General features: G+C 38.6%; 1 protein-coding gene across 14 annotated transcripts in view; it reads left to right on the top strand.

The window, feature by feature from the left end:
* The window catches only part of ADAM22 (ADAM metallopeptidase domain 22), a 242542-nt gene that overhangs the window by 129301 nt on the left and 95922 nt on the right, over positions 1–17319 (top strand). For all 14 annotated transcript variants that reach the window (XR_013829883.1, XM_079932236.1, XM_079932235.1 and 11 more), the window contains exon 4: positions 3743–3809. Coding sequence is in view for 13 of the 14 variants with exons in the window: in XM_079932236.1 (XP_079788362.1) it covers positions 3743–3809 (67 nt within the window). In the remaining variant the exon portion in view is untranslated. The remainder of the gene's footprint in view (positions 1–3742; positions 3810–17319) is intronic.

Raw genomic sequence — 17319 nt, 5'->3', positions numbered from 1 at the left:
AAGAAAAAAAAAAAAGACAGCTGTCTGTTGGCTATACAACAGCTATTCTCTCCACCCTGTAGTGTTGTTCACCTCTCTCTGAGTAGCCATGATGTTCATGGGAGGAGGAGAGAGAGGGGGAGGAGAATCTTGATTGTTCAGAGACAAATGTCCTTGTCAAAAGACTCGCTTTGGGGGCTTCCCTGGTGGCGCAGTGGTTGAGAGTCCGCCTGCCGATGCAGGGGACACGGGTTCGTGCCCTGGTCCGGGAAGATCCCACATGCCGCGGAGCGGCTGGGCCCGTGAGCAACGGCCGCTGAGCCTGCGCGTCCCGGCCTGCGCGTCTGGAGCCTGTGCTCCGCAGCGGGAGAGGCCGCAACAACAACAACAAAAAGACTGGCTTTGGCAGGGCCAAGTAATGTAATCCTGGCAAAACATACTTGAGAAGATGAATGCTAGAGGCTTTTCGTGGAGAGTTTGCTGACTCTTGTAAAGAAATACGAGGCTTTTTTACCTTGGGATATCTTTATCTGCGTGAGATGCTTAGATCTGCAGCAGCCATGTTAGGGTCATGAGAGGAGCCAGTTACAAGTACACGTCACCCACCATTCTGATGGCAGAGCAGAAGGATGGACATGCTCCTGGTCTCATTAATGGTGCTGAGCTACCACATGAACCAGCCCTGGAACCGCTGTGATGTCCAGTGGAAAATTACTCTGCTGCAATGGTTGCCTACAAGTATACTAGCTAGCAAGCTATCCCAGAAGTAAGGGAACAAACAGCAAGCCCTCACAGACCAAATTAAAATCCTCAAATCACATAATTTGCTAAATCAAATTAAAGCACACAGTGAGAAGCAAGAGGAAAGAAAAGGGTAGGTTAGCATGCTTAGGCTAGGGTGCAGGTGGGGTGGAAGGACCACTCTAGCTAATGTGTACTGGGATACACTGTATTCTTAGGATCTGCTTCTCTCTCTGCTGCATCTGCCTTCGCTGCTGATATGTAGTTACAAGGACCAGAGATGAGGTTTGGGCAAGCTCCACAGATGCAAGGTGGCCTGAGCTAATGACACCCACGTGCTGTATCTGAGAGACACAGGGACAAATATGCTTGGTCAGGAGCTACAGCCTGCCAATTAGCTTGATGAACAACCATGAATTCTGTTGGTTCGGAGAAAACATGGGGCAGGAATGGGTGTCAGTAGCAGTTCTTAACCAGGGTAGTTTTACCCCGCAGTGTACATTTGGCAATGTCTGGAGACGTTTGTGATTGTCATGGCTGGTGTGTGTGTGTGTGTCTGTGTGTGTGTGTGATGTGGCATCTAGTGGGTGGAGGTCATGGATACTGCTAATCATGTGACTATGCATAAGATACTCCCCAAGACCAAGAATTATCTGGCCTGAAATGTCAGTATTGTGGAAGTTGAGAAATCCTGGGTGTTACCAATAGGTGGTTGAAATGAGACCTCATAAATATTAACTGTTTATGTATAAGCATATCTTGCATATATAGCGTCTTTTATATATTTGTTATATCATGAACACTGATTACCCAGGTGCCTTAAAAATGTTACGTACCTTTTGGTCATCCATCCCTTTCTATCAATGTGAGGTACACATATGATCTTCTTACTTATGCTTTACACATCTTATGCATTCTGCCCACATCTAACAAAATTTTGCTTAGTAGCTACTTGTCTGTATTTAAAACATCTTAAAAAGTGTTTTGCCTATATTTTGTAAACTTTAAATGTATTCAGCTACCAGAATTGAAGAGTTGCAGAAGCAAATTCACATCACACCTGCCCTGGAATTTCTAACAAGAAATGATATCAATGTCCTGATTATTTAAGCCACTTTTAGTTGTGTTTTCTACAACTTGCAGCTTAGAGTATTCTAGCTGTTTCCCCGTAAAGTCAATAGGAAAATGTATTCCAAAGACAAATGAAACAAGGACTTAGACTATAATTATAGGTTACCTAGATAGAAATGTAAGCATCAGATACTATAAGAAACTGACTCTCGTGCCGGCATTAATGTAATGCGTGTTTGATCTTTCTGTTTACATTCCAAGCAACTGTAGGCATAGTGCTTATCATGGTAGCTCTTGTGCTTAGAAATTCACCTTCTTTTATGATTGGGACAGTTTTGGATGGTGACCTTCAGAGCACTGTGAAACACAGTTTTTCAGTTGAGTGAATGTTTATTAATAGAGGGGTAGGTTTAGAAGTTTATATTTTTATTTATTAATGTGAATTTTATCTACATTTTACTGCTTTAAAAATTTAAAGACTTTAAGACTGTTTATGGAGTTGTGCCTTGAGGTGCCTCTGTTAAAGGGGAAATTTTTTCCTCTTATATAGAATTAAAGAGAAGTATATTTAAGATGATGTAAACATTTAAAAATTATACAAGAAGGTGGTGGTTGTTTAGGAGAGATTTCAAAAAAGCTTATTTTAAAATGCTGAAAGTATATTCTTTTTCATTTCTTCTAACTTTCTTTGCCTCTGTTTAATTTTTTTGTGGGGGAAACTAATATTTTGTTAGATAAAATATCACACGTAATATATGAGAAATGGTAAAGTATGGTAGTAAATCAAAAGTGTTTGGTAAAAAGCTAAAGCAAGGATGTGGGGTGTGAGAAGAGTCAATAATTTCAAAGTTTTGGGCAAAGCAGTTGAAATGATGGTGTTGATGTTAGCTGTTGTGGAAGGCTGTGGGCTGAGCAGGTGGTGGGAATGAGTGAGGATCAGAGAATTCAGCCTTGGCATGTTAAGTTTGAGATGCCTATTAGATATTTAAGCAGTGATGTCCAGTAGGCAGTTACATCTACAGTTTGAGAAAAGGTCTGAATTGGAAATATATATTTAGAAATTGACAACATCTTAATACTTAAAGACATGAGATAGGAAAAGAGCACCAAGGAATGTAGGGAGACTAAGCCTCCTAGGAGTACCCCACTATTCAAAGGTTAGGGGAGAGAAACAGCAAAGAAGGATGTAAGGTATAATAAAAACTTAAATTAAAATCTTCACACACAAAAAAGCTAAAGTAAAAAAGGGAAGAATAAGATGTCTTAAAAATAATGGTAGTTTCCTAGAATTGCTGAACTAGATTGGTGGAACTAGCTCTGCTAAGCAACGGGGTGACAGGTGATTTAGTCAGTTTAGCCTCATATCCTTTCACAAGTACTAGGCTGTGTGTGTGTGTGTGTGTGTGTGTGTGTGTGTGTGTGTGTGTGTGTGTGTGAGAGAGAGAGAGAGAGAGAGAGAGAGAGAGAGACCTATAAAGTTTTATTTTTGTTTTAAAATCTGGATTAAAGAATCATTCAAGCTGGGCTTCCCTGGTGGCGCAGTGGTTAAGAATCCGCCTGCCAATGCAGGGAACACGGGTTCGAGCCCTGGTCTGGGACGATCGCACATGCTGTGAAGCAACTAAGCCCATGTGCCACAGCTACTGAGCCTGCATTCTAGAGCCCGCGAGCCACAACTTCTGAGCTCATGCGTCTAGAGCCCGTGCTCTACAACAAGAGAAGCCACCGCAGTGAGAAGCCCGCCCACTGCAACAGAGTAGACCCCACTCGCCGCAACTAGAGAAAGCCCGCGCCTAGCAATGAAGACCCAACGCAGCCAAAAATAAATAAATAAATTTATAAAAGAAAAAAACAAAACAAAACAAACAAAAAGAATCATTCAAGCTGGAATGTTGTAACCTTAATGGTGATTTTCAAGGTCCTCTTTCATCATCATTTCTTTCTGTTGCAGTGATTTGCTGTCCTCTGAATATGTGGAGAGACACATTGAACATGGAGGGAAGACTGTGGAAGTGAAAGTAAGTAAAATTTTTCTCTTGGGGGAAACTTTTGAGAATCTTTTAAGTACTGATTATGATTTTAATCTTCAGTGATACTTCCAATGTAGTTTTGGGGTTTTTATATTTCAGAATTTATCAAGAGAGCGTGTCACTGACTTAGGGAAAAATAATTTGTTACCAGAAAATGAATTCTTACTGTACTACAGGAATTGTTGGAGTTATGCTTTGTGGGATTAATATTACTGCAAGTAGTTCTCTTTTAGATTATGTCACAGAAAATAATTTCTGAAATTTGCTCTTAAGGTTAGCACTGAGAATCAAGAGGTGAAATCTTGGGTCCAGGGTAGGTGCCTGGCTTTGCATTCATTTGGGAAAGATTTCTCTGGTAAAATTATGAACTTATTATGTCAACGGGGATGTCCCAGGGAGTTTTAAATCCCTGGAGACAAATCTCAAGATATTGGTTCTTGTCAGGTAAGTTCTGAAAAAGATTACATACCAAAAAAAAAAAAAAAAACTTCTCCAGTTATAGGCATAAGAATGTATGTGTCTTTCATATCAGTGATGATGTTGTCTGAGGCATATGAGATCAAACCCCACCCAAGAGTTTCTTTAGAACCAATGTTTAGTATAAAGAGTTTTAGCTAAGTGTTTATTTTCTTCTGAACAGCATTTAGACTGTCTATTCTGCCTTATCAGAATTATAATGCCATATATATATATATATATAAAGAAAGCAAATATGTATATTTGCTTTCTTTTTCTGATTATTCATTTAATTTGTACTCATTTTAGAAAACTTGTTAGTGGAGAAAAATATATCAAAAAAGGAAAAATCATCCATAAACTCATCACTGACAGATAAACTTTGTTTTCATTTTGTTGTATTTCCTTCTAGTATTTTTTTTGTCCTGTGCATGTATTTATATTTTCATATTTTACAGAGTTGGTGTCATATATATTTACAATATTGTATCTTGCTTTTTAACAGTAAACATTATATTGTAAACATTTTCTAAAGTTACTTTCCTTTAAACTTATGTCTACTGCTTTTCAATTTAAATGTATTACTGTAACAAAGCGTTTTATTTAAAGTAAACTCTGTTATCAATAACCAAAATAAATTACATTGTCCTAGTCCAGTGACAAGTGAAGGGGATTGGATTTTGCAATTATATGTTAACTAAAAAAAGAAAACTTTTTATTACGGAACGTCTCAGTCATATACAGAGGTAAAAAGAATACTACAATGAACTCCTACATACCCATTATCCAGCATCAACAGTTATAAACATTTTCATAATCTTTTCACTCTCTACGTGTGTGTAGTATTTTAAACTGTCAGGAGGAAGAAATTTTTCTCTACCCTTCTATGTTCTTCTAGCTGCTCTGTGAATTAAATATACATGAGACAAATTAACAGGACAAAAATCAAGCAAAAGTTTGATAACATGTATACATGGGAGAGACCAAGAACTGAGTAATTCGCCAAAAAGGATGAAATCCTCACCTTAGATACCATCTTCAGCTAAAGACAAAAGATGTTGAGAGTAGTGGTTTGGGACTTCAAAGAGGGGGAAGGCGATTCACATGGAGATGGAAAAGCAAATGTTTGGTAACCAGATGTTTGCTGGGTCACATAGAGACAATGGCACACAGAGAGGAGTTTTAGAAACAGACTTTGCTAGGTTCCTCCCTGTCTACACACCTAGTTCATCCTGTAGTCATCTGTGGTGATAGCTCCCTTCCTGGAACAGGTCCTCTAACCACACTCTTTGGGTAGTTTTAGGGAAGGTCCAAGTTTCTTCCTGAGCCATTTGGGGTCTTGATTATTTTCAGCTCCAAATAATCCATATGCCAAAGAGACATTTTGGGGTGGCAAATTTTGTTCCTCTACAAAAGCAAATTCCAGACATTGGGACATTTTTCCCAGGAAATAAATCTTCACACATCTATACATCTCTAAATGATAAACACTTAACGCAAAATGTTAATTTTTACAAGTGATCTAGATATAATAATTATGCCAGTCCCTCTAGAAAGTTATTCTAAACTTATTTGAAAACTGACTAATTGAATGTTTGATTGATTTATATCACTGTGTTACATCAGAAAGCATATTAGGATTCTTCTTAGTATGACATAAGAAAATGGAGCCATTTTGCTTATAGTTGGAAAAAAAATTTAACTAGATTTAGAATCTCTGGACCCCTTTTAATCTCATCCTTGTTTATTTGATTTCATTTTCTATTTTGTATGATGCTTTTCAGAATGCAGAGCGTATCTTATTCCTTTGCTAAATTAGAGAAGAGAGGAAACAGGCAGTTCACAATTTACTTCCGTTTACGTCTGTCAGTGGAATGATGAAATGCAAATATAAGCATGGAGGTTTGGAGGGTGTATCCAGCAATAGCTATCTGCTGTCTCTACAGTAGTATCCCTTTGCAGGAAACTTATATTAATCAACAAAGCATAGTCCACTCAGATCATTAGGCTCCATGGGTATATATAACACGCAGAACACGGACTTCACCACACAACCACTGCTGATTTTCCAGCCTGAGAATTGCATTTTCTTCCTTGATGGTTTGCCTAACTCCCAAGCCTATCCAACCAGGGAAATGTAAATCCAAACTTCATCCAAACCCTAGAGCCAGAGGAATTTCTCCCGTTAAGAAAACCACTTTGGGGCTTCCCAGGTGGCACAGTGGTTGAGAGTCCGCCTGCCGAAGCAGGGGACACGGGTTCGTGCCCCGGTCCGGGAAGATGCCACATGCCGCAGAGCGGCTGGGCCCGTGAGCCATGGCCGCTGAGCCTGCGCGTCCGGAGCCTGTGCTCCGCAACGGGAGAGGCCACAACAGTGAGAGGTCCGCGTACCGAAAAAAAAAAAAAAAAGCCACTTTGATCTCACCCATCACCTCAATTTGTTTTTAGTCCATTTAAAACTCAAAACTCTCCTCTGGGTTTTTTCCAGAAACCATATTGAAAGCATTGAGTCCTGTCCCATCAAATCAAAGTCAGTAGCCAGTTATTTTCCTGCTGGTTTCCTCATGTCTTGCCCTCTGTGCTTAGCTCTTTGGGTGTTTCTTTTTACATGGAGTCTGTTAGGTCTCCATTCTTTACTAATGACTCAGAACTTTCTTAAGTTTCTCTATTTACTATACATTATGAGTCGAGTAAAACTGTAAAATTATAACATTTAATATTTTTCTTTTTCTTCCCTCTACTACTTAAAAAAAAACCAGAATATTTTATTCCTCCTTTACCTTCTACATTAGTTTGCTAGGGCTGCCATAAGAAAGTCCCATAGACAGGGTGGCTTGAACAGAGAAATTTATTTTATTTTCTTACAGTTCTCAAGGCTAGAAGTCCAAGATCAAGGTGTCAGCAGGGTTGGTTTCTTTAAGCCTCTCTCTTTGGCTTACAGATGGCTGTCTTCTCTCTGTGTCTTCACATGCTCTTCTCTCTGTGTGTATCTGTATCCTAATTTCTTCTTAGAAGGACACCAGTCCAGTCATACTGGATCAGGGCCCACCCTAATGACCTCATTTTAACTTAATTACCTCTTGAAAAACTCTATCTCCAAATATAGTTATGATCTGAGGTACTAGGAGTTAGGACTTCAATGCACGAATTTTAGGTGAATACAATATAAAATTCAGCCCATAACACCTTCCCTAAGAGGCCTATGATTTTTTTTCTAAATTGGCTTTTCTCCTGGCATTCAAGTATTTGAAAGGGTATATGGGATCAAAGCAAAACTGTAGGTAAGAACTTTTTGTTTTTGTCAGTTGGCACAAACATCGTATTGATCTTTTTTCATATAAATTTATTCATTTTATTTATTTATTTTTGGCTGTGTTGGGTCTTTGTTGCTGTGCACAGGCTTTTGTCTAGTTGAGGCGAGTGGGGGGCTACTTTTCCTTGTGGTGTGTGGGCTTCTCACTGCAGTGGCTTCTCTTGTTGCGGAGCATGGGCTCTAGGTACTTGGGCTTTAGTAGTTGTGGCACACGGGCTCAGTGGTTGTGGCTCATGGGCTCTAGAGCACAGGCTCAGTAGTTGTGGCACATGGGCTTAGTTGTTCCGCAGCATGTGGGATCTTCCCGGACTAGGGCTTGAACCCGTGTCCCCTGCATTGGCAGGTGGATTCTCAACCACTGCACCACCAGGGAAGCCCAATCATATTGATCTTGAGGATGCAAAATTAAAATCAAAATAATTATCAAGTCTGATTTAAACAATGGCTAGAAACCAGTCTGGTAAATGACTCTGCTCAGGTGTCATGGAACCTTTATTTGTGAAAATTCAGGTGCAGTGCATTTGATTTAAGGTTGTGAGTATGTATGTAGGAAAAGGAAGACATTTTCATGAAAAAAAAATACTTAATAGCTACTTTGGTGCATCTTTTAGATTGCAATTTTATTTTTAAAATCTTTTTAATTGTAAAATATAACACTGACACAAAAATGACTGAAGGGTGAACACCCGATAACCACTATCCAGTTTAAGAAATAGACCTTGAAGGGCTTCCCTGGTGGCACAGTGGTTGGGAGGACGCTTGCCGATGCAGGGGATACAGGTTCGTGCCCTGGTCTGGGAGGATCCCACATACCGTGGAGCAGCTGGGCCCCTGAGCCATGGCCGCTGAGCCTGCGCGTCTGGAGCCTGTGCTCCGCAACGGGAGAGGCTACAGCGGTGAGCCTGTGTAGCACACACACACAAAAAAAGACCTTGGCCCACTTTTCCATGTGCTGCTTCCCAAGCCCAACTCCCTCCCTCCTCCTCTTGTAAGACATGTAAACACTATCCTGACTTTTGTGGTTATTTTTTCCTTAATTTCGTTTATAGTTTTATCACCCAACTGTGTCCTAGAGTTTAGTTTTGTGTGTTTAGGTTTTTTTTTTTTTTTACTAAGTTTTTAAAAGTCTCCTTTAAACCATTGGTTTCTGCTTATCTTTCTCTTTTTATTCTTCCTTACAATTTATTGATATTTGTTGAAGAAATCAGGTTGTTTATCCTATACAGTCTCTCACAGTCTGGGTTTTGCTCTTGATTGCAATTTTATATTTACAGTAAAATAAAATATATTTTAGTGATCTTTCCTTAAGATAATGATTTGTATTATCTGCAAGACATTCTGTGTCTCATGGAAGGTTGTTTTATTCCGATCATAGAGGTGCATAATCCTGATCTTGAAGTTCTATGTAAACCTTTTTTTTTTTAGCCAAAGTTTACAAAGAAAGGCTTTAAGCAGAAAAAAACATGATAGATACTTTTTATTTGTTCCTTTAATAAAACATATTAATATCATCTTTCACTTCATTTATTTCCAACTCATTTAAAAATTAAATTTGAAATTTGTCCCCTAGTTGAGGGAGAACTTTTGTGTGTTTGACATAAACTTTAAAAAGAATTTAAACATAAAACCTCTATTAATGAGAATACCCTGGGAACAGAATCTTTTTATTTTGATTGTGGCCAACTATGGTTCTGGCTTCTTAAGACAAAGGAAACTGAAATTGATGAGTAGCAGTGAATGAGTCTAAACCATGCAGTTTGCTGGGTTTTTTTTTTTTTTTTTTTTTTTTTGCGGTACGCGGGCCTCTCACCGCTGTGGCCTCTCCGGCCGCGGAGCACAGGCTCCGGACACACGGGCCCAACCGCTCTGCGGCATGCGGGATCCTCCCGGACCGGGGCACGAACCCGCGTCCCCCGCATTGGCAGGCATACCCTCAACCACTGCGCCACCAGGGAAGCCCCAGTTTTCTGTTTTATTGTTAGCTAACTTTTTTATCTTGAAGTTGACAACTGCCAATATGCTGGTCGGTCTAAGTCTCCCATTATATAGGCTCTGGTTAATCAGTATTATAATCCTAATAATAGTAATCACTAACATTTATTGTTCATGATGTGACAGGCGTATGAATTTACATATATTCAATCCTCAAAACAACCTCCGATTATAAATATAACTATTATCCCACTTGACAGGAAACTGAGGTACAGAGAGGTTACATAACGCTGAAAGCAGCACAGTAAGGAGGGGTAGAGCTGCAGTTTGAATCTAGGTTATCTAACTCCAGAGCTGACTCTTATACCATATTATCTATATATATTCTACAGTATGTAAAATAGGATAGCTATACAAATTGATAGGTATTTTATGTAGACTTATTATATACATATCTCATTTTTCGGAGGTCCCTAACAATTACTCCTTTATAGTCTTCTCTTTAAACTGAAATGGTGGTCTAAGTGAAGAGCCTTTAGGTATCCCTCTTAAATTTGGTTATGCAGTTGGGTAGCTTTTTTTTTTTTTTTTTTTTTTTTTTGCGGTACGCGGGCCTCTCAGTGCTGTGGCATCTCCCGTTGCGGAGCACAGGCTCCGGAAGCGCAGGCTCAGCGGCCATGGCTCACGGGCCCAGCCACTCCGCGGCATGTGGGATCCTCCCGGACCGGGGCACGAACCCGTGTCTCCTGCATCGGCAGGCGGACTCCCAATTACTGCGCCACCAGGGAAGCCCGCAGTTGGGTAGCTTTTAGATAACGTCAGTTGCCTTAGGCAAAAATGGTAAAGACACACTCTAGTACTAAGTCTGTTTTATTTTTCATATCTCAGGAAAATAGCCATAGTAGGAGTTTTAGAACACTAGGAGAGGAATGGTAAATCCTCTAGATATGTATGGATGGGGGAGGAAGTGGATTTCCTTGGAGTCAAAAAGTAAAAATAGACATCTTGGTAAAGATATGATTAATTGTATTATTACCAATGAAAGATCATGCCCAGTCATCAATATTATTAGTTCTGATAGTGTTTTTTTGGTTAAATTATTTGATCTGTTATGATAATAATCAAAAGTAATAGCTGCTGAGTGTCTTTTTTTAATTAGTTCAAATTATTTCTAAACTGTATGTGAGCACTCCCAACTCATCCTTGAATCAGGATACCAATCGTTGAGGATGGATATGTAGAGACACACATTTTCCAGTATTGACTTTTGACTGGCACTTAACTGGTTACTATCCATCACTTAATTGAATTGAGTGCACTCAAGGATCATTGTCTCAAAGTCTTAATTATGTCCATAGTGGCAGTAAGAAGATGGATGAGAAGTCAAAAGCAAAGGGTCAAGGTTGAAGTCTGGAAATGGGTGAAGGAATTGGAGAGAGTGTTATGTGTTGGAGAGCAGGTGTCAGGGGAAAAAGTGTCTGCTTAATGGGTGAGAGAGGTTATTGTGACTCTAGAGAACCTTTTACTCTGATGGAATGGTGGTGTAATTTTCCTTAAAAAATATTGTTTAGGCAAACTGAAATGGCCACAGTCACTTCTGGAAACAGAGTATCAGGGATGTTGATATAGAAGCAAGTAGAAAGCCTGAGTGTTTTTTACAAGATAGTTTTTCTCCTGGTGGTCACATCCATCTCCCCTCCCTGAATTTGGAGGTCCATGAAAGATTTTTAGCTCAGCACCATATCATCTCCCAGCAGGTGCTTGTGCTACCAGTAGCCTCTCTAGGAATACAAATTCCTTTTGCATTCATTTTTCTAAGTCAGATTTCCATTTCAATTCTATTTTCTTAAAAAAAGATATACCTTTTTTTTAAAATCCCACCTTAATTTTTTTTTCTTCCACAATGAGTGTGTCAATAACAAGCAAAAAATACTAGTAGAGGACAGCTATAAGAAATCACTTAGAAAAATTTATGTATGCTGACTGTCAGGACAACAGATACCTTCCTGGCTCATGCTAACTCTCTAGCTTCTATAAACCTAAAAAGCATCCATAGAAAATTGCTTGTGATCTTGAATTGTATTCACACTTTCTCATACTGTTTTCTAGATTTCTCCATGACGACCGTAATTCTCAATACTTGAATACTTCAAATGTGCACAATGTGTTAAAAGAATAATGTTTCTTAAGGTGTCTTTTTTTTTTAAATTATTTATTTATTTAGTTATGGCTGCATTGGGTCTTCGTTGCTACGCGCCAGCTTTCTCTCGTTGTGGAGAGCGGGGGTTACTCTTCGTTGCAGTGCGCAGGTTTCTTATTGTGGTGGCTTCTGTTGCGGAACACGGGCTCTAGGCACGCAGGCTTCAGTAGTTGTGGCACGTGGGTTCAGTAGTTGCAGCGCCCAGGCTTAGTTGCTCCACGGCATGTGGTATCTTCCCAAACCAGGGCTCGAACCCGTGTTCCCTGCATTGGCAGATGGATTCTTAACCACTGTGCCACCAGGGAAGCCTCAATTAAAGATCTTTAGTTGGTTCTTTGAGGGGCTCCTGCTGCAATGATAGGAATGTTTGGCAGATGCAACTACCCATATGTTAGAATCTGTATTTGTTTTCTTCTGCTGCACTTTCTGGGAGATTTAGGTTAAGGACTCAGAGCACTGAGCCTAAACTCTGAGAGCAGAACCTCTGGTGCAGGATGAAGGAAAACTTCAGATGCAGGTGATACAGGTTGTGGGATGGGCTGCAGGTACCTCACACAGGTTCTTTTGCCAGAGCGAAAATTTCGGATGTCATAACTATGGACATGATATCTTTTTACACTACTAAAAATCAAATTAACCACAAATATACACATTTTAAAATTAGATGACTTGGAGAAATTTCTTAAGTCCATTCTCTGAAACAGTTTAGCCATGACTTAACATCAGTATGACTAGTAATAAAATTAGAATGATTAAAAAATATTGATCAATGTATTTTCCTTATACACAATATTTACTTATTAGCTGTAGCTAAACTAGTTTTAAATTGTATTATATTTAATGACTTCATTAGCTCCTAACTGCTGACGTAAATGATTTTTCTTAAACCTCAGGGTATAAGAATCCTACAAGAATGAGATCTAGACTTTCTAAAAATAAATATACAAATAGGGTTAAACTTCTAGTAATTTGATAAAAAATTATTGAATTGAATTTTAGGGATGGTGGGATTCAATTCCAGGATCTTCTAATTTAGAGATGACCAGCACAGGAAACCTTGTCCTTTGGGTCCTCTGGGTTTGAGCTACTGTCCATTTTTAAATACTTTCATTTTTAAGTGGTGAATTATATCAGAAGGAGGATTCACTAGTAATTTTCTCTATTACTATTAGAGAAAATAGTACTCTACTAATAGAGAAAACAGTAATTTTCTCTATTACTATTGCAAGACCCATGATATCCTCACAAAAGTATTATAAAGTGTTTTAAATGCTGAACAGAAGTATAGCGGAAGGGCTTCCCTGATGGCGCAGTGGTTGAGAGTCTGCCTGCCGATGCAGGGGACACGGGTTCGTGCCCTGGTCCGGGAAGATCCCACATGCCGCAGAGCGGCTGGGCCCATGAGCCATGGCCGCTGAGCCTGCGCGTCCGGAGCCTGTGCTCCGCAATGGGAAAGGCCACAACAGTGAGAGGCCCGCGTACCGCAAAAAAAAAAAAAAAAGTATAGCAGAAAAACCATATATTTGATGGTTGATGTATTGGAGTCCTAGTGAGCTGCTTTCACTGATAGATAATTACCATATGTTACTGTCTTACTGTACTGTGGAAAGACTAGGCTTTGCTATCTATTAACTCCAAGGCTACCTCTTATCTTAGAGGCAAATAACAGCTGCCAGTGGTTTAATGCCAGTCACTTGGAGGAGTTAACCACTTCTCACAAAGCCAAACTCATTTTGGTTCCTTAAGACTGTTGGTGGCATGTTCTCTCCAGCTAATGAAACACTAACTTTAACTGAATTTTTAAATATAATGACTTGCTATGATGACTTGATATCATTCTCAAAATTTTGTATTTTTGCAAATAAATAATTATTGTACCCATAAGTGTTCACTTTACCATTCTGGATTTCCCATTTTGTACAATCTCTACCTCTTTGAATAATGTTCATATTTTCGATGGGATCACCGCTTGTAACTGGACGGAGGAGTCATAAGAGTAGAATTACTAGTAGCAGTTGGAGAAATAGCAAACATTTGTATGGTACTTACTATGTTCCAGGCACTAGTCTAATAAGTGTTTTGCATATTTTACGTCATTTAATCCCTCAGTAGTACCATTGGTATCCTCATTTTGCAGATGAGGAAACTGAGCACATAAAGTTTAACTAACTTGCCCAGGAATTTGTAGCCAGGCAGCCTGGTGCGGGAATTCATGCTAATATCCACTATAGTCTATCCTCTCTGTGGAAACCAATAATTATAGTAGCAGAGGAATCGAAACGCAAATATTTAAGTTACAGCACTTCATTTTACCATTTGCAATTATATCTTCCTTAGTAGATGTTTTAGTAACACATGAATTGAAGATGTAACTGTTTGGTTCAGGTGAGTCTCTTAATCTAAACATAAAATTTCCATTATCCTAAAGAAAAGTAAATGCCTTGTAAGGAAGCCCTGTTTTTTCAACTGTTTTCTCTTGAAGTTTATTTTTAGCTATTCTCTGTACTCCTTAGAAGTTAGACTGAGTATTGTTCAGTAGAGGGAATTGCTGTGGCTTTTAAACTGTAGCCATATGAAATATGTGGCCATTTTGCACATGGCAAACACATGGCTCAATTCTAATGCCCATCATACGCTTATGTGTACATTTGTCTGCGTGTGGAGGAAATGTGAAGTTTTATGGACAAGAGTAGCGAAGCTGAAACATGTCATCATTCTGCAAAAAGACTAGAAGATGTTTGGTTGTATCCCTGCCAAGGTGCTTCAAAATGCCTGTCCCCCTTCCTTCCCTGCCCGCCCCACCCCCGGCACTCAGGGAAGAAAGTAAAAGATCTGCACAAATCTCATAAACAAACTGATAAAATATTTGTTTCTTCCTCACATGCAACAGTTATTCCAGGTATGTCTCCTAACTTTCCTTTTTATCTGCTGGCAATCATCTATTTAGCATCTTTTTGATGAGCTGGACACTGTGCATTTTTCCCCTGGCAGGCTTGTGCAGACATATGTTCCTCTGCCATCTTGTAATCAGTGTGGTTTCAGGGAGGTCTCAGGTTTCATGATTTAGTTCTCTTTATATTATTGGAAAAAATTCTTTGGGGATTAAGTAAATTTTGCTTTCCCTTGGGACCAAAGCAAGGTTGCGCTGGGTCCATCACCATGAATAATGCATCAGCTGCCTTAATGGCATTGTTAAGATTGCAAGTAGTCTTGACTCTGTAGCCTGAAGAAAATATATTGGCCCATTACCAGTTTATACAGGTCAGGTATCTTAGTGCTGGGGGTAAGGAGAAATGGAATGTGACAGCTGGTGTCAGCATGAGTTCTGTTTCTAAGCTCTGTAACCTATTTCAGTAGGAAGTCCTCTTTATTTTCTTTCCAGTGTAAGTTTTTTTTTCGGTTAAATATCTAAAGAATTATTTCATCTGTTAATATTCAAGATGTTATCTATAAACTTAAAAAGACATGTTCAGCCATAAATTTAAAAACATTTGAAGTAGCACTAACAGTATTTCTATATATGGAGCCAATTAACTATTTTATAATAGAATATTGTTCCTATTTTAATTCTAATTACAAAACTAATCTTTGTATTATATAATGTCTTATACAAATATACTGTCAGAAAATTTTTTGAAATTAGAGTGAACTATGATTGAGCAGGAAATTGCGGAAATGTTGTTTTTGACGAATTTGAAACTGGTTTGAAGCACACCCCCCCCAAAAAATCACAAATTATTCCCTGGGTGTTGTCCCAAACTAGTATTATTTTCTTTTTCATTTATAAAAAATTCTTATTTTCTGGTGAATAAGTGGCCACTATAAAAATAAGAACAGGTAATAAGGACCAGAGAATTAGTACCTTGGTATTGAGTAGTTTGGGTGTTATCAGCCATGTTTGGGAGTAATTGATTAGATTTCCAGTTGATGTTTTATCATAGTAAACTTTTTATTGCATCTATGAAGTACAAAAGGAGGAAGGTGTAGGTGCGCTTGATTATCCCCATAGGAACTGCTAAAAATTTAGGCATGTGGAGATGAAGTGACATTAGACACTTAATGGAGACAGTGGTACAAGAGGGAGAAAAGCTACACTGTTGCTGGGAATGTAAATTGGTGCAGCTACTATGGAAAACAGTATGGAGATTCCTCAAGAAATTAAAAATAGAGCTACCATATGATCCAACAATCCTACTCCTGGGCATATATCTGGAAAAAACTGTAATTTGAAAAGATATATGCACCCCTACGTTCATAGCAGCACTATTCACAATAGCCAAGACATTGAAACAATCTAAATGTCCATCGGCAGATGAATGGATAAAGAAGATGAGGTGTATATATATATATATATATATATATACACACACACACACACACACACACACACACACACACACACACAATGAAATATTATTCAACCATAAAAAAGAATGAAATAATGCCATTTTCAGCAACATGGATGGGCCTAGAGATTATCATACTAAGTGAAGTAAACCAGACAGAGAAAGACAAATATTATATGATTATCACTTATATGTGGAATTTAAAATATAACACAAATGAACTTATCGAAACAGAAATAGACTCACAGACATAGAGAACAGACTTGTGGTTGCCAAGGGGGAGGGGGTTGGGGGAGGGATGGGTTGGGAGTTTGGGATTAGCAGATGCAAACTCTTATGTATAGGATGGATAAACAACAAGGTCCTACTGTATAGCACAGGAACTATATTCAATACTCTGTAATAAACCATAATGGAAAAGCATATGAGAAATTATTAATTCTTCAATTTTATATATATATATATATAATTGAATCACTTCGCTGTACAGCAGAAATTAACACAACATTGTAAGTCAACTATACTTCAATAAAATGAATTTTTTAAAAAAAAGGAAGAGAAAGCAGGAGTATAACATTTGAGCAGAGCTTCGACCCGAAGAAATCAGGTATGACGTAATGGAAACAAGACCAAGTATGCCTTTGGACTTCATATACTGATTATTTTCTTCCTTTGTTTTCTCTTCTCTCCATATTCTCAAAAATCTGAAAGTGTACCTCTAACTGTCTTTAGAAGGCAGAGTGGTTTCTTGGGTAATTCTGAGTGGGGTCAACAGGTATCCCACACAGCAATGTGATCTTTGGACAGAGTAAGTGCTGTCTTCTTGAGGTCACTGCTACCTTTCTGATTTAAAAAAATTTAAAAAAAATTTTTTTTCCACTAGTGTTAATAAATGAAACTAGTCATTTCTTTTGTTTCTAAGTCCAGGATAAATCTGTAGTTTGGAGGCAGTAAACTTAGAGACCAAGGATATTGTTAGGGATAGATAGACCTAAATTCAAATCGTGACTATGCCAATCAATTTTCATGTGACCTTGGACAATTTACTTATTTCTTCCATGGTTCATTTTTCTCATCTGTTAAATGAGAAAGACAGACATGTAGCTCAGAGCTTTGGGTATGGGAAATGCTCCATAAATATTAGTGTTGAAATCATTATTGAGGTAAAGTGGAAATTTGTAAAGAATTTCTGGCTAGGTCTTTGGTGGCCTGTACTTCTTACTGCTAGTTTCTGATTCTGCTTGAGATACA

Source organism: Stenella coeruleoalba (assembly GCF_951394435.1).
Source record: "Stenella coeruleoalba genome assembly, chromosome: 9".
Classification (NCBI taxonomy): domain Eukaryota; kingdom Metazoa; phylum Chordata; class Mammalia; order Artiodactyla; family Delphinidae; genus Stenella; species Stenella coeruleoalba.
The sequence above is the reverse complement of the archived record's forward strand: the minus strand, read 5'-3'. Positions and strand labels throughout refer to the sequence as shown.